The sequence below is a fragment of the Psammomys obesus genome, unplaced genomic scaffold (assembly GCF_907164565.1).
Source record: "Psammomys obesus unplaced genomic scaffold, mPsaObe1.curated_primary_1811, whole genome shotgun sequence".
In the NCBI taxonomy this organism is placed as follows: Eukaryota; Metazoa; Chordata; class Mammalia; order Rodentia; family Muridae; genus Psammomys; species Psammomys obesus.
The window spans coordinates 1,862,734-1,884,496 of NW_026585609.1; the positions used below are offsets into that span (position 1 = coordinate 1,862,734).

The 21,763-nt window shown below is 40.5% G+C and overlaps 1 protein-coding gene across 4 annotated transcripts in view; it reads right to left on the bottom strand.

The window, feature by feature from the left end:
• Pik3c2g (phosphatidylinositol-4-phosphate 3-kinase catalytic subunit type 2 gamma) overlaps positions 1-21,763 on the bottom strand; it is a 327,855-nt gene that overhangs the window by 52,413 nt on the left and 253,679 nt on the right. For all 4 annotated transcript variants that reach the window (XM_055610362.1, XM_055610384.1, XM_055610373.1 and 1 more), the window contains 3 exons: positions 11,572-11,761; positions 11,015-11,136; positions 7,182-7,290 (listed from right to left, as the gene is read on the bottom strand). In XM_055610362.1, coding sequence (XP_055466337.1) covers positions 7,182-7,290; positions 11,015-11,136; positions 11,572-11,761 — 421 coding nt within the window. The remainder of the gene's footprint in view (positions 1-7,181; positions 7,291-11,014; positions 11,137-11,571; positions 11,762-21,763) is intronic.

Below are 21,763 nucleotides of genomic sequence, written 5' to 3' on the forward strand. Positions count from 1 at the left end.
TGTGTGTGTGTGTGTGTGTGTGTGTGTGTGTGTGTGTGTGTGTCTGAACATGGGGCTCACAGATTCGATTGGGCATATTCTAGAACTCTGCCTGCCTCCACCTTCATTACTGAGATTTCACATGTACACCAATCCCGACTTCTGTGTGGGTGCTGGGGATCTGAACCCCCATTCCTTGCTGGCCCGAACCATCTCCCCAGTCCCCACTATTCAGAACTTGATATTGTCATGATGGCTCCATCACTGTATTGCTTCTGGAATGACACTCAGTTTCCAAGAACTTTCTTTGGACTAATAGAAAGCAAGGGGAATGTGTGAGGTTACAAAAGTCTTTCTAAGTTTCTAAGTCAGATGTGTATAGGGCCATCCTTGTCAGATACTGGTTTTTTTGTTGGTGTTGTTGTTTTGTTTTTTACTTTCTGTGGTATAATTTCTCAAACATGTCTAGACATAGGAATTGCTTAGGTTAAACAAACACACATACACACAGATATATACACACAGCCATACAACAAATATCCACAAAGACATACACACCATAGTCATACACACAATACACTTATACACACACACACACACACACACACACACACTTCAGATTTCTTTTTGCAACAAGGTAAGCATTTCTGAGAAGGACACCCCTGAAGATATTTTTACTAATCTGTCCCTTTTTCTGAAACAGTGTTTGGACAACCGAATGCTATTTTTGGCACCTCTGCCCAGAAATTACATAATGTGCACAGCAACAACCACAAGACACACCTGTTGGGCTGGGGATGCAGTCAGAGGTAGAGTGCTTTAGCAGTTACAAGTCCCTGGGTTCAACCCAGATCTGCGTACCTAAAAACATACCTACGTATATGCATTTAATTTTGGCTAAGTCAGTAATTGTAGAAAGTGCCACCTACGAGGCTCTGCTTACAAACCATGCATATTATTTTCGTGCTTTTGGACACATTACTATAACAAGACTCTGCTGATTTTGTTGTATATAAAGGACAACTAACAAAAGAGATGCAGTCTATAAATCTTATAAGAGTACCCTCCTCCAAACCCTCATTGGGGCTGGACATGGCTACCAGTGGTAAAGCACATGCTGAGCTCAGATCAAGCCCTGCTCTTCCCCAACACCGCTAAGAATCAGCTAAGTTTCTGGAGATGTACTTGTGACCCTGTCATGATGGAAGAACAGCTACAGTTTTAACTTCTGATGAGCTTATTGTGAAACAGGATCTAATTCTCCGCCTTAGAACTACAAGGCTAGACAAGAGCACATACTCTCCAGTTGATGTGCTGTTAACATCTTTGGTTTCACAATATTTTATGCTTAAGAATGCCAATCACTCCTCCTTTTTCTTCTATTTTTCATCCATTATAATCTCAGGCTTTAATTCAAACCGATTTAAAACATAATGCGATACCTATCATTTTCTCAGCTCCCCTGTCCCTCATTGCTAACCGATAAAGATTGATCGCAGCGTCCAGTAAACTGACAGCACCTGACCTCAGGGCCTCTGAGGTAGTGCTTTAATGTAACCACCTCTGTAAATGTGACTATAATGAAAACTGCAGGTCTAGGCTTGTTGCCTGTGTTCATATGTCTCCCTGCATCCATGAGAGTGATGACGAGATTCATGAAACCTTGCTGTGCTGGAATGCGTTTTGCAGTGTCACCATCGTATCCAGGCCCAGTGCCTTTGCCTTCTACTCTCACGACAGCCCTCTGCTTGGGTTTCTGTGGATTAGTCAATCCCAGAAGTCTTCACTGTATATGTGCTGAGTTTCCTGCAAACACATTGCTCCTGAGTATGGACAGATCTTACCATGCCGTAGGAGAAAGCAGAAGTGTCTTCACTTCACACTTTCCTTTGTCCGCAAAGGCCAGATCTGATCATTGCAGCAGCTACTGAATGTTTTTAATTCATCATGCCAGACTTTGTATCCAAGCAGCTTTACTGTGAGCTGCGTGGCCTCGCTCAAAGGTGAGAATCCTCCCACATTACCTCAGCACTTTTCATCCCAGATAACTGCCATATTTGCCATTCTGGCCTGAATCACAAAGACATGGCCATGAGCTTCTGAGAGTGTCAGTCAGTAAAGGACACAAAGATGTCAATATTCTGCTCTGTTCTGTGATATGCAAATGTCACTTCTACCTCAATGTCATGAAATATAGTACCTTGTTCTTCGACAACATTCATTTCCTGTTACCGGTTGATTGAGACAGAAATTAAAATATACTTCCATTAAATTTATGTGTGTATGTGTGAATGCAGGTATCCAGAAGAAGGTGTTGGGTCCCTTGGAGCTGAACTTACAGAGGGCTGTGAGCTCCTGGTGCAGATGCTGAGAGCTGAACTTGGGTCCTCTGAGAGAGCACTGTTCCTGCTGGGTCAGTCTTCTAGCACCTGAATATTTTCTTTATGTTGAAACTGCTTTTGCTTTCCTGTGGTCTATTTTTCAAATTGTCTTAAATCATTTGCAGTTATTTCGTGTCTTTGCGTCTTCCTGCTGCTGAGACTATTATTCTCATTCAGTTTCTCCATCAGTAAGTTCTCACGGCGAACATTTCTTTCTTTTTGCTCAATACAGATACATTGCAAATGTAATCTATAGAACTGGAGTGGCTTCTCTGGAAGTGCGGTCACGAGTTAATACATTAACATGCACCCATGCTGATCATGGCCAGTGCTGTCCTTGGGCTTGGCAGTAGGCAGCCGATGAAGCCAGGCTTTCATTTGGCAGCTGGGAGAGTTCCGTGATTATCTTGCGCTAAGGAGGAGGTCTCCGTCACGAGGTTCATTTTGTATTACACATTAAAGTGAGGGGAAATTATTTTTCACAATGGCCTCCTGCTGCCCAGGCAAGGCTCAAACCAGCTATAAATTCATTAATTAACTTAATCTCATGATCCTCCTGTCTTTACCTCCTGAGTGCTAGGCTTACAGGCATGCATCACCACGTCTGGCTTACATGCTACTAGGAATTGAACCCAAGACTTGCTGTGTACTAGCTAAGCATACCAAATGAACCATATTCCTGGCCCGAAAGGAATATTCATAGTATAATACTCATTTTACAGTACTTGCAAGGTTTTCTAAACATTTTGGTTCCTTTTCTGCAAGTTTTAGAATGTCATCTCTTATTCGTATGGAAGTTTGCATACACAATGCATATAAACAATTAGTTATTTTGGAAGCATGAGTTGATTAGAAAACAGTTTGCCAGTAATTAAGAAAAGAAGTTTAAAGGTCACTGTCAAACGCTCTCAAATGTAATCTGTCAGTCCCTTAGGCTTTGAAGGACAACAGCAATCCTATAGGCCACTGTATGATAATGATGGTATTGTTATTCATTTATTCATTTACAATATTTAGCAAATATTGATGAGTTAGAAACTACCTGGGTATGAGGTAAGAACTGGAGAGAATACGAGAATACAGTCATTAGAGTCTGACATTTTCTTGCACGAGAGGAGAACATGTCCACCATACCTGCTTCCTCACATTCTCTGTGCCCAAAGTGGCACTTTGTGGCCTCTTTATTTCCTGCTTCCTGACTTGTAGTGCTGACTTAAATGCCACACTCTCTAACTCCCTTGGACTTAAGTTGGACCCCAGTGTTGGGCACTGATCCTTTGATACAGAACAGCATCTGCAGCTGAGTCTACCAGCTTTACCATAACAGGGTGAACATAGTCTAACCCTACATGAGAGCCAGTCACCCGAGGACCTGCTACCTTACACGCCAAATGATTGTTATGTCCAACATATGACAAGGAAGAAGAGGAAGGTTACTCCCTGTGACAGTGGCTAAGGATGGGGAGGAGGAAGGATGATGTGCTTTCTCTAATGAGCAAGCCTGCACTTGCTTCTGCTTTTTACTCACAAAATCAATAGAGGGTTGCTTTATTCATTAGCATATTGAGTGTTGGAATTAAAGTTTTTCCTCACAGAAAATGGTGCCTTATTAGGAAGCCTGGTGGCACATGCCCATAATTCCACCACTTTGGAGGCTACGTGACAGGTCCTATGTCTTAAGAAAAGGCTTGCTGACTGCTGATTAGTCTAATTATTATTTCAGATGGGCTCACTGGTTACGATCAAGCTCTTTGAAGTATGTGATTTAACTTAAAAGATTCTGTAATCGTTCTCCATCCTCGTTTCAAAAGCAAAGCAACAGAGAATCCTTGCATTCTTTACCCTCAGGATGTTGTCCTAGATAAACCACTAGAACCTATGTCTAAGAACTGAGGAATTCTGTCTGCCAGGTGCCTGCTTATGAAGCCAGCATTTGTCTCACAGGGGCGTTCCGTGTCACAGGGTCACATAGTTCACTCACCAGTGATGAAAATGAGAGATTCTTCTGCAGACATTAGTTTTACACATGTACAGTGTGCTTAGGGGTAGGTAGGTGTGTGTGTCTGCTTAAGTGTGTATGTATATTTTATGTATGTTCAGATAGGTGTTTGTGTGTGTGTTTGTGTGTATGTGTGCTTATGTGTCCTGCAAACCCTGATCTGACTTCTACACAAGAAGGGTATAATTTTAACCCAGAATCTCTATAGATTTTTTCCAAGCTTATTTCAGGACCACTGAGAAGAATAAGAAGAAGAATAAGCAAATAAAGAAATATTTAAAAGCTTTTCGGGGATGATAATGGGCACAGACTGGGATCGGCAGCACAGCTCCTCTGAGAGGACAGGGTGAGGGAAACCACTCTGGAGACCGCACACCTGGAGGATGATTGCAGTGCCAGACTCGTGGTGACAGTAGGTTAGGTCACTTCACCCAAATATGCTGCAGAGTGTGACTGATGGAGCTTGACCTGTGATTTTTCAACTTGGCTTCAAAGGATCGGAGGGCCAGCAGTGAAGACTCACCATTAATGCAAATACAGAAAGGCCTGAAGCTTGCATATGAGAAAGAGAAACAACGGTGTATCTGAAAACAGGATGAAGAGGTTTGGAAAGGCAAAAATTTTACAAGCAGACAAAGAACAAAAAAAAATAATGTATATTGTTATCATGGTATATAAAATACAAATGGGTCAAACAGACTGTTTCAAGGTTTCACCTCAATGGGAAATTAAGAAAAAAATTACAAAGTCATAGTGGACTTAAAACATCAGGGATGTATGTTCTAATCCATGCGGTAATCCCCAGAGCTAAGCAGAATATCACTCTGAAGCTATTTAGGACAGAGTTGAGTTATCCTCAATGAATGGAAGAAAGGGAAAAAGAATATATCAGGTACACACACACACACACACACACACACACACACACACAGGAACACACACCATTCCAATTAAAAGGCAAAGATTGCATTCTATATATAATACAAAATTTCATTTGTTACTTGTGGTCATGATTAAAATGAAAAATATAAAATATAGCAAGCAAAAGGATGGAAAATATTAGACTACAGAAACTCCAAGCAAAATGACTTTCCCTTGACTGTATGTTTTTAAGAGGAAGGCCTTGTTACAGACAGAAGAGGCGTTTATGCAACACCCTACCCTGAGTCCCCAAGATTAAAACATTCTATCCTGAAGGAATCTCTTTAAGCTGGAAAGCAAACTACTCTAAAGAGCTCCAGGAGGTCCCTGAAAGTGACTCCATCCACTAGGCCCCTCCCTGCCACAATAAGCAATAAAAGCTGAGAGTCCTCTCAGACTGAATGAACAAAGCTGAGCTGCAAAGAAAACTCTGACACCGGAGCAGCTACGTGCAAGGAGCAGAAACCAGCCAAGCTGTCTGGAAGAGGTTTTGACCAACTGAGGCACTGGAGAGGACACTCACACCTCTTGAGGTGACTGCAGGCTGGGCAGTGTGCTCCAGGACTGCAGCTTTGTGAGCTGTCCGTCACCCACGCTGGGGTGGGCTTTGTTGATGTAGCTGTCTTGGAGTCCTTTCTGCTCCTTTAAGTGAGCCTCAGCCATATTCCTCTAAGTAACCCGATGATGCTCATGGCACTGAGCTGGGCTTTGGTGGGCACCCCTATTTTAGTCTGCTGTGGGAGCTTCCTGTCTGGGGTGAGTAGGCGTGTGTTGCGTTTCCTCAGGAATAGTTCCATAACACAGCAGATGCATGTCTCTTAGCCAAAATACCAATACTCCTGGAACATTCTCTTCCTCTCTTTCTCTCTCTTCTTCATATTAAGATACAAAGTAACTGAATCTGGATACTCTTCCATACATCCTTACCAATCAGATAATACCCACCCAGTAGACGGTCATAGTGTAATTTATGTAACACTAGTTTACACAGCAAAAGAGCCTTTGCAGATAAAACACATGAAGACCTTGAGATGGTAAGGTTGTACTCTGCAGTCCAATGGCTGACGTCCTTCTAGTGGAGGCACAAGGACAGTAGGAGCCAGACAGGAAGACGTGAGGGCAGTCACTGAGTCCTGAATGTGCCACTCTGGGGCAGAGATCCCCGCGAGCAGTGGTTCAGTCTCCTTAACTGCTGCGGCCTTTAATAAAGTTCCTCAGGCAGTGATGACCCCCAACCATAAGATTCTTTCACTGCTCTTCATAACTGTAATTTCGCTACTGCTACAAATCATAGTGTAAATATCTGATGTGCAAAAGCTCTGACATGGGATCTCCAAAGGGGCTTTGACCCACAGGTTGAGAACCGCTGCTCTAGAAAGTGGACTGTTCCAGAAGGAGCAGGGCTGCCAGTACTCTGACGTCAGTCCCTAAGTTCCCACATTCGTACTTCTGAGTTCCAGGAATCAAAGAAAAAGGACTTGTGTTGCTTCCAGCCACCTTGATTGTTGTATTTGTTCACAGTCTCAATGGGAACCTGGCTGAGTGACACGGTTTTCTCACCACGATCTCCCCTACGTGGCGGACCAAGCCCTAGAACAACTCTGTTAACTCTCACCCCAAGTCGAACGCCCGAAACATGCTGTCTGTCTCCCAGCCCGCACTTACATGAAAACTGGCAGAAATCCATGCTCTGGTCCTGGGGCATCTGTGGCCCATTTAGCTCACCTTGAGTCATCTAGGCATCTAGCTAGGGTTTGGGACCTCATTCATCAGACATGCTCCACGTACTTGCTTACTGAGAGAAGAAACTACAGAATGCTGATACATTTAAAACTACTTTTGGTAATAGTAAGTAAACAGTTGACATTTGAATAAAAGTGGAAAACGTAGGTATTACATACGTTCGCGACTTCATAAGACCCGTGCAGCAGCTGGTCCACGTAGCGACTTAGATCTCGGATTCTCTTGTGATCCACGTCTGTAAAAGGCAAGTGCCACCAGTGAGGAAACCTGTTTTAAAAAGGAGGAGAGTCATTTTGGTCAGTATGAAAATTAGCCCCTTTGTGGTTGGTCACAAATTTGACGCCTGCATCAGTGGAGGGCAGGACATTAGAAAATGGCAGGATGTACATGGTTAATTCTGGCCATTTCATGGGGACAATCGTCATCCTTTGTGCTATTTTTAATCATCACTGATATCAAGACTAATTTAATTTAACATTAAACTAATTTAATATGATCTTTATTACTGTATTTATAGCACACTCCAAATGTTTCCTCCTAGTACATATAGAGACTAACACAAAGTTTCTGAAATTAATAAATCATAGTTTTTCCAAGTGTTCTAACTGCACTGTTTCTTCTCTGCTCTTGACAGACATCATTGCATGAAATAAATTAGACATTTCAACAGGTACCATCTGCTTCCATCTGGCCTCCTTCTTGTGAATTCAAGTCACACTGTCCGGAAGAGTATGGTCAGAGGCTTCTCTGTGATCTACCTGAAGACCATCTTGGTGAGTTGGGCTTAAGAACAGTTTGGTGGGATGGCCCGGTAGTGGTTCCATTGGGGAATGTATTTTCCTGTATAACCATATATTTTCAACAGCTTGCTGTTGGCCTGCCTATAGTGCTTCCCAGAAGGGGAAATGAGGAGGCTGGTGGGTCTTTTTCAGCAAACACACAGAATCAAGTGGTGACGTCAAGGCAGGACATTCCCTGCTACTTGTTAAAAAGATCATGGGAGTGCAATATAAATAAATAAGTGTATTCAATTATTATTTAGTGAATAAGTAATGTTTAATATTTTAAAATAGTTCACGAATCTAAGAATTGAAGTATTAAGATTTGTTTTCATCTGGACTTAGTTATGAAAATTAGGACCAATAAAAATTAGTCTAAAATATAAATATATGTAACATATAATTACACACACATGTGCTGACAGTTTTGGAAATGATCTTGGCAACTAGATGGCTTCAGTTAGTGTTAAATATAACTCATGCATCTATGTGTAGAACTCCAATATTGGTTTAATAAATCAATTATCTTTGTTGGTGTTTCATAGATACTGAAAGTTCTAAGTATAAATACATGCACAGAATTGGGCCATACTAGTGCCTTTCAATCCAAACGCCACATTGAAATCAGTCATTAAAAAGTATCCTTATGCTCTTTTATCTGACACTGCTCACAGATTCACTCTCCATTTTGTTCTGGGAAAAACAGGAAAAAGAAAACAAAACAAAAATTTGTTTTTCCTTTTTTGTTTTATTTATTTTTTTTAAATGCTGATTAAAAAAAAGTTCTGCTTGCTTAGGAAGTTCATTTTTTTCAGTACTAACACCAAGAATTTTTTTTTATCTGCTTCAGGATGGATTTTACATCCCAGGATAGCACACAACAAAATTCCAAGGCTAGGAGGAAAGCATTCTTATAACCTGCTAAAATTCTATAGCCTTTTTGTTGATACCTACCTTAGTTCTTAACTATGGCTCTTTCTGTTATCACCTGCTGTACCTTTAGCATGTCAGAAGACATTTTGTCTCCAAGTATGTCTCTATGGTTTCATTTCTCATCCTTTGTATACTTTGTTACCTGCCAAATTAAGGGTCACTTAGAAACCCTTTGTCTAACTAGTCAAAATGGTGTAATGTTGTTTCTTGCACCTGGATACTTGGTTGCGTTTTTGTTACCTGGCTGTTACCTGTTCATGATTTGTTTCCTGCACCAGGTTACAGTTTTATTACCTAGTTTTTTACCTGGTTACAGGTTTTTGTTTGTTTGTTTGTATGTTTGTTTTGTAAAAAAAAAAACATTTTAGGAGCAGACCAATGTCATGGTCTGGCTCCTGAGTCCAGATTATGGCCCTGGCTGATCAGTTCCTGTTTAACATTCAAGAAACATTTGTTGAGTTCACTCTGGTGTGTGAGTGGTCAGTGAGCCTCTAACAGCATAGAGAAAAATGGGAAGAGGGGATGGATTCTTGTCTACTCCAGCAGATGAGGATAAAAGCCATTCATTCTAAGAAAATCTCCATGCCTGTGTATTCCTAGGATGTCCCAGAAGCACAAATGGCCCAATTGGAAGACCTCTATTGCAGGGTATGACTAATTAGAATTTCATTCTTCCTGACTGTGATGTTCTGATTTTTTTTTCTCCTCCAGCTTGGATATATGGAAGTCTCATAGGGCTTCTCTTGGTAAATGTAGGAGTCAGAGAAAATTTTGCCCTCTTCTTCCATATGTATGATCTCTAGTGTTGGTCCCTGGAGGAGTGACAGCCCACAGGAGCTGCTCAGGGCACACAAGGCTAAAAGTCCCTCCCTCAGAGGCTTCCTGAAATGGTTTGCATATCAATTTAGCTTCATTGCCAGGCAGCAGTCCTGTGTGGAACAGAATCCTAACTAAGGCTGGAGATTGAGAAGAGGCCAGTGGGAAGTGGTGCTCACATTTCCAGAGTTCTCCAAGAGGCTAGAGAAGAAGGCCTTTAACAGAGGTTAATGTATACGTGATTTGTACTATTCTGTGACTGTTAGTGAAGACAACTCTAGATACTGAACTTTGCAGCTGAAGTTTGAAGATTTTTTGCTTATGCTTCTTCTTCTTTTTTTTTTTTCTGATTCTATTTAAAAAATCCAAAACCTATGTATAGATGTCTCCAAAATTGATGCATTTCCCTCTCAGGTTCCTGAACTGCTGTCTAATATCTTGTCTTCCAGCTATTGGAAATGTTCATGTTTCAAAGCATCTAAGACATCAGCAAACATACTCTTTCAATACTTCACGATATCTCTTCACTCATTGGCAACTTATATTTATGTTTTGAAAAGTGACTAAAGCAAAGAACAAATGAAAATTTATATGTGCAAAGCATGTCAGGTTATAAGCAACCATGAAGAGCGTTAAAGGATGGTTCACGTAACAAAAATCCTAGTGCAGATGAAAGAAAAATAAAAATTTGGTTTATCCCCTGCCAATATCATAATTGATGGGGCACTCATCTTTTTAAAGTTAAAGTACAATTTTGTTGTACACTGAAATTCATGATTTAGATTTCCCTCATTTTAACTAACAAGTATTTTAAATTAGATCAACAGCAGTTGTTCTAATTGTATCTATAGTTATCTTACTTCAGTTTTTTCCACTGTAACAATGATCACAGTAATTCCTTCAAAATGTACATCAAATAAATAACATTTAGACCATGCAGGTTTAGTAATTAATGATTAAGAAAACTCAGGCTTGAGAACAGTGAAGGTGAATTATGAATAAACCAATTGATGTTATCACCCTCCTACAAAAATCCTGTCTTTCCCCCATGTATTCATGTGTGCCTACATATGAGCTTTAATTTTCAGTTATTGTCAAAAGCATAGGCATGTTGATTTAGTTCCGACTTTCAATTTCAATTCCATTTTTATAGTAACAACTGAGAAGATTAAATTTTAAAGCAGGGAAATAAAACAATTTTCCCCAATAAGTGATGAAAAATGAAAGAGGTTCTGATTTTTTTTTCCATCTACAAAAATCAATGGCTGGAAGCAAAAAAGAAAATTGCCAACTTTGTTCTGCTTTCGGCTGCAAAGGGCTCTTTGCTTAGGCTCTGCTGGGACAGCATATCTGCTTTAGAACTGCATGTTGCTTCCAAACAGGAAACCTCTTAGCCATCATTTTCCCCCTTTGCTCAAGGACATGTTCTGAAGGCCAAATAAGGCAAGGGGTAAGTGCCTTACTCTGGGAGAGCCACCGAGGAGAATTGCTTCTGAATTTGGCTGTGAAGTCTGTAAAACTGCTCAAATGACTTCCTGGTCAGGCTTTTCCTGCTGTCGCTGCATATCACCTCGATCAGATACAGCTGCAGATAAACAGTCAAAAGTCAAAAGATGGACATAGAACTAAAATCAACTTTTAGGTAAACTAAACAAAGAAGGAAACTTTCTGTTAAAAGAGAAATATCAAGGCTGAAGGATGCAATTTGTGATGTCAAGATTACCTATAAATAAAATGCATGAGGGTACCATAATTTCATGTTCTGGCAACACTGCCTAATTTCTGCTGTCCTTTCCTGCAGACACTTTAATTAGTTCTTGATTTATATTCTACCACGGGGTAGGAACTGTTCCCTCTGATGGTTCTCCACTAATAGCTCCGGTTGTTACGATTTTCCTTAAAACATCTCCTTAATGGCCCTTCTCCAGTTGTAACTGATTTTTCAATTTGCATAGCAAAAACATCATGCTTTAAAAGGTCTGTCCAGCAGAGCCTGTGGCACAGACAGATTTGCACTTACGTTGCTGTGTGTCTTACTGAACCCTAAAATTGTGGCTCTCTGAATTGTCCTGGTTTTATTCAGGATGCAGGATTCTTGGAGAGGAGTCTGAGGGGCAGGTTTGGCAAGGCTTATGGCTGGCATCTGTGCAAGCGTGTGGATCAGGTTATTCAACTTAACTGGGAAACACTCCAGACTTTCTTTTATCTCCCTAGAAAAAGGAAAAAGAAGACAGTAAGAAGCGCTCCCTGTATTCCCGGCTTTGCTTATAATTGGGCCTTATATTTGCCAGATGCAAGTGTGTTTGGAGGGTGAGACAAAAATGTGTATATGCAAAACCCAGATACTGAATATTGTATCTCTAAACATTTAGTTCACATCTGGAAATTATTAAGAAATGAAGAAGTCACTCTCTTGGTGAGATAGAAAAGTGTAGTTGGATCATTATATTCGGACAATTTTTAGAACTTTGTTTGGGGTCAGTGAGGCAGCGGGTCACGGGCTTGCTGATGAGCCTGACAACCGAATGCAATCCCTCGAAAAGAGAAAACTTACTTCCATAGTGTGTGCTCAGGTTCTTTGCTGCATGTGTGCTGTGAGCACGGGAGTTCACACCACACACACATGCACACACACACACGAACACACACACATGCACACAGAGGGGAAGAGAAGGGGCAGACAGACAGAGAATGAGAGAGAGAGAGAGAGAGAGAGAGAGAGAGCAGTGTCACACATCTGTAACCCCAGCCAGCACTGGAGGAAAGAGGAGGGACAAATGGAAAGAAAGACAAAGTGAGACGGCCTCGACACATGCAAAGTAAAAAAGTGGAATAAATAAATTTATTTTGTTTTCTGTATTTGGAGATTACAATTTTAAAACAAATTAATGTAGCTTGTAATCATTTAAAATATGTACACACATCCGAAAATTAAACCTAGAAACAGAGGTAGGTTCAAAGCTCCAGCCAGGCGGTGCAACCTGTAGCTGACTTGCAGTCCCGCGCAGAGCCACGAGCTCACAGCACTGTGAGAGTTTTGGTAATGCCTGCCTGTGCTTGGTTCGCGAGCACGAACTCCATAGATGACCATGTAGCGACGTCAAAAGCTTCACATGGCGTTTCTACTCCTTCCTCCTCCTCCTCTAGTTAAAGGATTTTGAAAACTATGACTTGGCTTTCATTGTTTACTTTCATTGTGTCTTTATATACTTCTATTCCTTACATGTTGTCTTTAAAGAAAAGTCAGTATGCTATAACAATTTATTTAATGCCCAAGTACTTGATGTGAGGTATTTTTCACCTTATAGTGTTTATTTTTTTTTTCTTGTTGTGATTCTGGTATCTGAACTTGAAAGCATATTTAGTTCTGAAGAAAGTTTGCATTCTGATGATATAATTATCTCTCAATGTAAAGTTTGCATGCTTTTGTGATATTTTATTTATTCCCTACTAGAAGCAACACTGAAATTTGCTAGCTTCCTTTCTGCTCTCTCTTCCCCAGTATGATGGGCCGTGTAAACCTTGTGTCCCATTAACACGAGAATGTAAGCACTGTGTCCATTTTCTCTGTGACGTTTCCTAGGTACCACTGACATTGTTTTTAAAGATTTGCTTTTATTTTAATTTGTGTGTGTGTGTGTGCATATACTGCAGGTTCTTACACTGGATATGACTGGCATCCCTTTTTATTCCGTAAACATTTCTAAATGCTTCTGGATCTTATTAAATTTCTTCTTTCTATTGAGGTGACAAATGTATTACCTGTTTAATTACTTAGTAGCTGTGTTTGAATATTTGTCTTGTAATCATTTATGTAAACTCTTCGGTGAGATTTCTTTCTTGTTAATCTTTTGGGATTGTTTTGCTTGTTACCCGGTTCAGCTGGGAAAAGAACACTGTCTCAGAGTCTTGAGGCTTCATCTTTTCCTTGACAATGGGAATGCTTATAAATTTTCACTTTCAGAAGTATGATATTTATCTACATTTCCCTTCATTATGAACTTGCTAATGTTTTATGAGATGAATTGATTTAATCAAGCATAAATATGTGCACGGGCATGCATCAACACTTTTCACTTAATCCCTGCTTTACAACCCATCCACCAGGTCCTCGATGGTAACAATGTACTCCAACCGTGTTTAATAATTTCCCCTGCCTTTATAAAAAAGAAGACTCGTTTATCCTTTTCTATCCTCTAGCTCTTTCTGAATGTCAAATTCTCCCATTAGTTACTCGTTTCAGTATACCAATGTTAAAATGAGCTAAAATCATTTAAATACCACTCCCATCCCCATTTCTCATTTCCGCAGTGTTTGTTAATTTTGATGATGCTCTTGGAGTTTAAAGCTCACGAATATACGCTGTAGTTCAGAGCGCTGACTTTAAAGTCAGGGAAACAGTAGTAACAGTCTAAGGATATTACCAGTTGTTATTTATAAGTGTTTGTCCATTTCTTCATCAGTTTACCGATCTAGGAAATGCTTAATGGGCACTTTGATGTGCTGGGGTGGGAAGCTCTGGAGTGATGTACACGCAGACCTCAGAGAGCAGTGACCACGAACGTTCTGATGCACGTGCGTCACAAAATCCCACCTGTGTACCTGCTCTGCTCTCACACTGCTCAAGGGTTAAAAATCTTAGGCAAAATGGGGCCCTGTGAGCATTTTTTTGAGCGTGTATGTGTGTGCCTCCTGTATGCAAGTGGCCTTGGAGGCCAGAAGAGGGTGCCAGCTTACCTCCAGCAGGACTTACGGGTAGGTGTGAGTCACCAGATCTGGGTCCTGGAAACTGAACTCTGGAAGAGTAGCAAATGCTCTTAGCTATTGAGCTATCAGCCCCTTGCTCTGTGGTTTTGAGGCAAACTATCATTCACATCCACTTCCTCTTACAGGCAAAACATCACACGTTACCATTAAATATTACTCATCCAGGGTCTGAATTGACAGCAGTAGGAGCCCAGCCCTGGAGGTCTGATACATCTGTATAAAACCTGTACACCCAGGGAACAGCTCCAGGACTCACTCTGTTTAATGCCAACGGTGCAGGAGCACGCAGAATAACTTTTCAGCTTGGGGAATGGAGGGCAGGAGGGCTCATGTCTGTGAGCCACACATTCTACCATTGGGCTATGTCTCTAAATATGCAGAGTATTCTTATACTTAAGATCCAAAGCTAAGCCAGAGGGATCCAAGCTCTGAGAAAAGCCCCAGGCGCTCTTGATAAAGAATGTCTAAGTCCCTTGCTAGGTCCTGCTGTGTGCACTGGGGCTTGCCGGTCATGAAGCCAATTAGAGCTTTGGCCTCAGGAAGTCTATATCGGCTAGCAAGTACCTCCTGATAAGCTCATCCTCCAGAAAAGCAGCAAAATCATGTTCTCTGTGGATAAATCCAAGACCGGTTCAATGCCACCAAAAAAAAAAAAAATAATAATAATAATAATAATGTAACCTAGGAAGCTGTAACCAGAGTTCCATTCATATTTCTCTGATTCTGAAGTTACCATTCTGTTTATGAATTTTATATAGTGAAAAAAAACTTTCAATTTTGTCTTACGAAGGAAAGTAATCTGCTAGGTTTAGTGTGGACTCCCTGTTGTGGTAAAAGCTATAAGTTGTTCAGCCTTTGACTGTTTTACTCAGAAGTAGCCTGTGGGCAAAAGAAGAAAATGTAACACATATTTTCAGCTACCTGAAAATATCCATAATCATAAAACTTCTCAAACTTTAGACCTTATTTTGTTTGTTTGTTTGCTTGCTTGCTTTATTGTTGCTTCTGTTTTAGGGGACCTAAGCTGGCTTCAAACTTGAGGTCCTCCTCAGCTCCAAAGTACTTGGACTGCAAGCATGTGCTGCCATGCTCAGCAAGGTCAACCTCAGATTGTATGTGCACTGCATTCTACTTCACAGTAAGCGTGTAATCTCACCCAACATATGCTAACGCTTTAAACTGCTTCTCCTCAGAAACAACTACCTCCTGGGAATGTGTGCATGGGTGGATACTAAACCTCCAGCTCTGATCATCACAGTAGCTTCAGGAACAATGGGAATTCCTCTTAAAATTAAATGTTCTGTTTTCACATGTGTGTGTTATACAAATATGTGTGTATGTATACATGTTACATGTGTATGTGTTATATGTGCACATGCGCATCATAGATAGCTCTCTGTGTGTGTTCCACATGCATGTGTAGGGCAGAAGTCAGAGACCAGCACTGGAAGTCTTCCTCAGTTACTCTCTACCTTTGCGACTAGTCTCGTTAACCTGGAGCTTACCAGCTTGGCTAGCCTGGCCTGCCAGCAAGCCCATAAGATCTCCCAGCTCTGCCTCCCCGGGGCTGTGATTCCAACTGCACATCACCACACCCGGTTTTACATGGGTGCTGTAGGCCGGAACTCAGCTCCTCATGTTTGGATGAGGATTTACTAATTGAGTTACTGCTTCCGTTCAAATAACATATTTTTGAATTCACATTGACACGTATGAGGAAACTTTTTCTCTTCACATAAGCCGGAGTGACCACTGGGAGGTATCACCTTCAAGGTGTGGACCAGAGTGATGCGTGAGCCCCTCAAGCGACCGTGGGACACCACTCCCTGAGCTTGTTTATTTTCCCAGTTTAAGTTATTTACATGATTCCCTGTATATTACCAGAATATAGGTTTTCCTGGGCAGTTTCTTTAATGATCTCAGGGAAATATTTTTCCAAAGATTGTCTGTGAAGACTTTGTGGGAGTCACTCTTTACATTTCTAGGGACACTGTAGTTTTATCATTTATAAACAGAAAGGTTTCCCATGACTCAAAAACTACCAAGAGAAAGTTTGTTTTTCATTTAAATCATAGACATCTCATGGCAGAGATTCTGCCACATGAAATGAGCACATTATTATATTTCTGTTTTTGTCTTGTTTTTTTGTTTGTTTGTTTGTTTGCCTCGGGGTTTTGATTGGCCAGCTTTCTGAGTCACTCAGGGGGGAATGATAAATTGATGCAGCATTGTCACAATTGTTTTTTTTTTAATTTTATGGGAAAAAAATAATAATCCAACATTCAATTTGCAACTTTTGAAATGCTGGGCTAGCATTTTTAATGCTTCTGTTTATAAAATATGCCACCACACAATTCCCATTTATTATACATTAATATGTCAAAAATATTCAAGCACATATGTTAAGCAAAATGCGCTATTTAAAAATGTATATTAGAGAAACTGTGGTTAAGATAGATGGCTACTCTTGCAGAGGACCTGGGTTTGTTTCCAGAAACCAAACTAGATAACTCCCAACAGCTGGTAACTACAGTTTACAAGATCTGACACAGTTTTCTGGCATCTGTACAAACGTGATGCCTATACATACACCCAGTCTAAGGCACACACAAACACACACACACACACACACACACACACACACACACACACACACACAGAATCTAAAACATATACTCAACAAATGATCTTTGCTAATGCATTTTATGTGCACAATAAAAGCTACCTTTCTAGGCATTTTATTGCCGATGTGCCTTGCCAAAGCTCAGGCAGGCTTGGCCTGGTCACACTCCTGCTTCAGCTCTGTGTTTGCTTGAAACACTTACATTTTTTGTAAACTTGACATTCAGATATGGCAAAAAGAACTCCTGGTAAAACCGGTTGCACATGTGTGCAATGCATTTGTGTACATATGAAAACAAAATTTTAGGTTTCATCCTTTGAATAAAACAGGGTATGCCACGCTAATTCTTAATGACTTGACAGGTTGCCAACTTAGCCTGGAAAGCCTGGCTATAAGCGTGTGCAGACTTTCCTTAGGATGTTCTTTTCGGTAATCCGGAAACACTGTTGTACTCCTAAAAAAGCACCTGTTATATAGAAGGCAGGTTGGCTCGCTGTTGTGCTCACTATCTCTGCTCACAAGCTTACCATCATTCCTAAAGGCTTTAGGAACCCGATTTCTTGCATCTATGGATTATATTTGGTGATTAAAGCATGCTATTTCTCAGGGACCAAAAGAGGTAACACAAATTATAGGAAGTGGATACTTCCCCCCAAGTACTACCAAATCAATAAGGAAATGATTGCATGTGAGTCCAAAAGGTAGAGAAATATGTGGAAAGAAACAGGGAGTCAATTGTTTAACGCATGCGTTCAGCAGAATCTGAGTCTTGGTAGGCTCTCTTCAAGTCCTGTATGAATGCTACCACAGGAGGATCAGAATAGCAAGGGCTGTTGTTGCTGCAGCTGTATTCTCCTCCTCTTCTTCCTTCTCCCCTCCTCCTCTTGATACTCCTCTCTCCCTTTTTCTTAATCCTCTTCTGCCATTTGAAACTTAATTTTTAAAATCTTTTAATTTACTTTTTTTTTGCGATTCATATATGAGTTCTATATTTATGTGGCCCACTCCTTCTCTTCATTCTAATTCTTCCATCACAAAGCCCCATTCCTTTCCAAGTTCATGGCCTTTATTCTTTACTTATTATTATTGTGACATATATATGTATCTAAATTTATCAGTACAACCTATTGAGTTTATTCAGTGTTGCTTATACGTGTTTGGGGCTGACATCTTGGAATTGCATAGCCTATCAGGACTTACCCCTGAAGAAGAGTGGTTTTTCCTCTCTCAGCAGCCATTAACTGCCTTTGTCTTTTCTAGGAGTTAGGCTGGTGAGTGTTCTCCCATCCCTCTCGGCACATTAGTTGGTGTTCTCATGTTTATATCGTATTTAGGCAAGCTCATTGCTGAGATTTCCCCAGCTGCAGCTTCCCTGTCACCTATAGAAAACACTATCTCACAGAAGACGTTGAAAATCTTCTTAAATGTCTTTGCTGTTTTCCAAATTGAAGTTTCAGTCTTCAGAAATAATGTCCCAGAGTTGGTGAGCCCTAAGTAAATGTCACAAGAGGCTCCCGACTGAATCTAAACAAGAATTTCAGGCTCCTTACCCTCGACTATGAAAAGCTTGTTATTATACTTTCTTGTGGAGGCGCCTTGTATAAACTGGTCAGACCTGAGCAAATAGAATGGAGGACTCAGGAGACGATTGATGGCCTACTCCATTTATGGAGCCGTTTACCAGAGAAAAAGGACAGCACTGAACCACACCCTCAATGCCAGGTTGCTTTACTGATGATACTGAAAGTAAGCACCATAGGAAAACAAATCTTAACATGCAACAATAGAGAAGACTCAACGACAATAGATAGTGTTATAATGGGAGTTATGCAAGTCTTTAAAATACGAAAAGAAGTGTTTTAAATTGGTAGGTTATTTTCCTGTGGCTGTTAAGTCCCCGGAATAAGCAGCTGTGTGCATTGCACAGGTTCAGGACTTCTGCTGACTGTCAACCACAGCTCAGAGCAGTTGTGTAGGCGACAGCTATTCTATCACTGTCATCTGGGAAACTCCTCTTTTTCACTAGTGATTTTTGGTACCGTTAGTAGGTACTTTATACTTTTCAGATGCATTGAACCTTTAGACTCATAGTAGTCCAGAAAATCCCAAACATTTTTGTTCTACAACAGCTAATTTTATCCTAACTTGATATTTAGGAAAATTAGGCAAATTGTCAGAGACATTGTTATTGCAGAAAGTTAGAGCAGCGACTAAGCTCTCACAGATCATGCTGAGTGTGGCTGGCCAAAACACTGGGGAAGTGCACACACATAGTAAAAGCTGTAATACTAATAGGTTAAAAAAAAAAAAAGTAAAAATAAACAAAGGCTGAAAAAACTGGTATGGTCTGAGTTATAATTAGATGGGAAAAAGCATGAAGGGCTTTCACAATGAAAGAAGAAATTCTGAGAAGTCTCTTTGAATTTGTTTTCTGGGTTTAAGAAGTTAGATGACCTGGTTGTTACTCCCTCTAACTTCTATTTGTTCCATGAGTGTTCATCTCTGTAGGCGTCAGCAGTTAAACTAAGATAAAGGAGACATTGACTCTTAATTGTAGAATAAAGCAATTCACAATATGGCAATTTGTAAGACACTAAGTAAAAAATTTAACGTAATGATAAAACAACCCAGAGATCTATATTGTGCAATGTTCTTTTGCTCACTTCTGGAGAGAGAGAACAGTTACAAAAGCATGGAACTGCGTTTGGATGCAGTTGGTCATGTGGTCTTGTCTTGTTATTTGGCCATAAGATTTAAAGGGAGAAGAAGGGGACACAGGACTCCCTGCACTGTGTCTGCAGTTGTAGGGGGCTCAGGGGAGTGTGGCTGCTGTGTCTCAAATATGAGTTCAAGTGGGCCCTCTTTAGAGGCTGCCAGCATTTTCATCTTCTTCAGAATCATTCCTGACACCAACACATTACTCTACACAAGGGTCTTTCCTGAGGCTGTTCTCCAAAGTGCATATAGTTGAGAGAAATGGCTCCAGGGTCTTCTTTGGCAAGGGTACTCACAACAGGGCTCAGGACAGGCAACAAGTTCCACAGACACTCATATGAAGGACCCCAGGCAGTAAGGAAAAGGAGAAGTAGGTAAGTGAATCAGACACCTTTGGAACTTATACCAGAGTGCTCCAGGAAATCAGGAGTGGGACCTAGCTTGTGATGACAAAGATAAACAAAGCAGGTTTGTTTTCAGTGAGACCAAACAGGTCCTGCTGCTTTCTGACATTGCTGGCTTACTGTTTGTGTCCGTACACATCATTTATTCTTCAAACAGCAGATATTCTTCTTTCAAGTTTGAAGTTTTGCATTCTTCAGCTTCCAGCTTTCAGCTGAGGAATGGTGGACTATATATTGTCTGAATCATAGAATCTGTGTGGCAGGCCAAAAAGATATCTGGGTATCCATGGACAATTTCTCCTCTCACCTTTGGAGAGGAAAATGGATGATGTGAAAAGCACTGTCTAGATGTGGGAGGGAGGCAGATGGTGGATCTTGCATACACCATCCTGACCCATCTGGAGGTTATCTTTTTCTAAGGACAGCTAACCAGAGGGTTGTGATTGATTGAAACTTCTGAAATAACCCATTTGGATGGGATTTTAATGAATAGTTTCCTTTGTTGCCTATCAGTGGGCTCATAGAGCTATTGATGCTCACAGAGCATCAGTTTGCAGGGGCCTGAGTCTTGGTATTTCTTGATTCCATTCAGCTATACTCAAGAAGTAGTAGAAGGGAGTTGGGGGATAAAAAAGGCCTTGGCAGTGATCCGAATAATCCTCACGACCAGCAAGATAGTTTTATTTTTTTTCCTTTCCTCCCTATAGCATTAATTACACTATAATTTTCAGTGCCTCACAGCATGTAACATCCTCTGAAATACTTGTAATCAGCTCTTGACCTGAACTCACACACCCGGGGGTAGGGAAGCAATCCATGCTGCTCAGTAGATTCAGACAGAATGAGCCAGTTCTGTGTTTCAAGTCTCAGGCAGGGTCGAGAGGTGAGCCTCCTGATGTTTAAGCACATAGGAAGGATGCGGAAACTTAGGGTGACCACAGCGCAGTCCTTACTCACACTCCCACGCGGTGATCTTGGTGACAGGGAGTAGGTGGGTTCTTTTGACTTATTTTTATCTGTAACTTGGTAATTACTTCAGAATAAGCAGCAGCACAAAATGCTTTGGGAATCTCAGAACGAAGGAAGAGAATAAAATAATGTAAACATAGAGACTATATGTATGCCTCTCAAATACAATATGTAATTGATAATTTGTGTGTCTCTGTTTAATTTAATGATAGTCACCGAAGAACACAGTACCTCTGATAGATTCATTATAGAACATATATCTTTTTCAGTAAATAAGCATTTTTTAAGTTCTAAAATCTATGTGATTTAGAGACCATAGCTAAAGAGAACAATATGATTCAGACAAAAAAAAAAAATGTATGCTCAAATATCTCTATGACCTCCACAGCTACAAGTTCAACTAAGCATGGGCTAAAAATATTTTGAAAATAACTTTTTCTGTGCAGAACATGGCCCAACATTCTGCTGTTCCCACCTCTCTCTGAGTAATAAAGTAGATTATATACAGTTTCCACTGTGTTAATATAAAAGTAATCTAGAGATTGACAACAGAAAATTACAGGGATGCTATAGGTTATTTATCTACACTATGCCATCTTGTGTAAGAGATGTGAATATCTTCAGTTCTTGCTATCTTTGGGAAACTCTGGACAAATATCTTTTAGGTACTCAAAAATGGTTATAAAGAAGTACACGTAATTTCCATCCTTTATTTAAATCCCAAACTCTCTGCC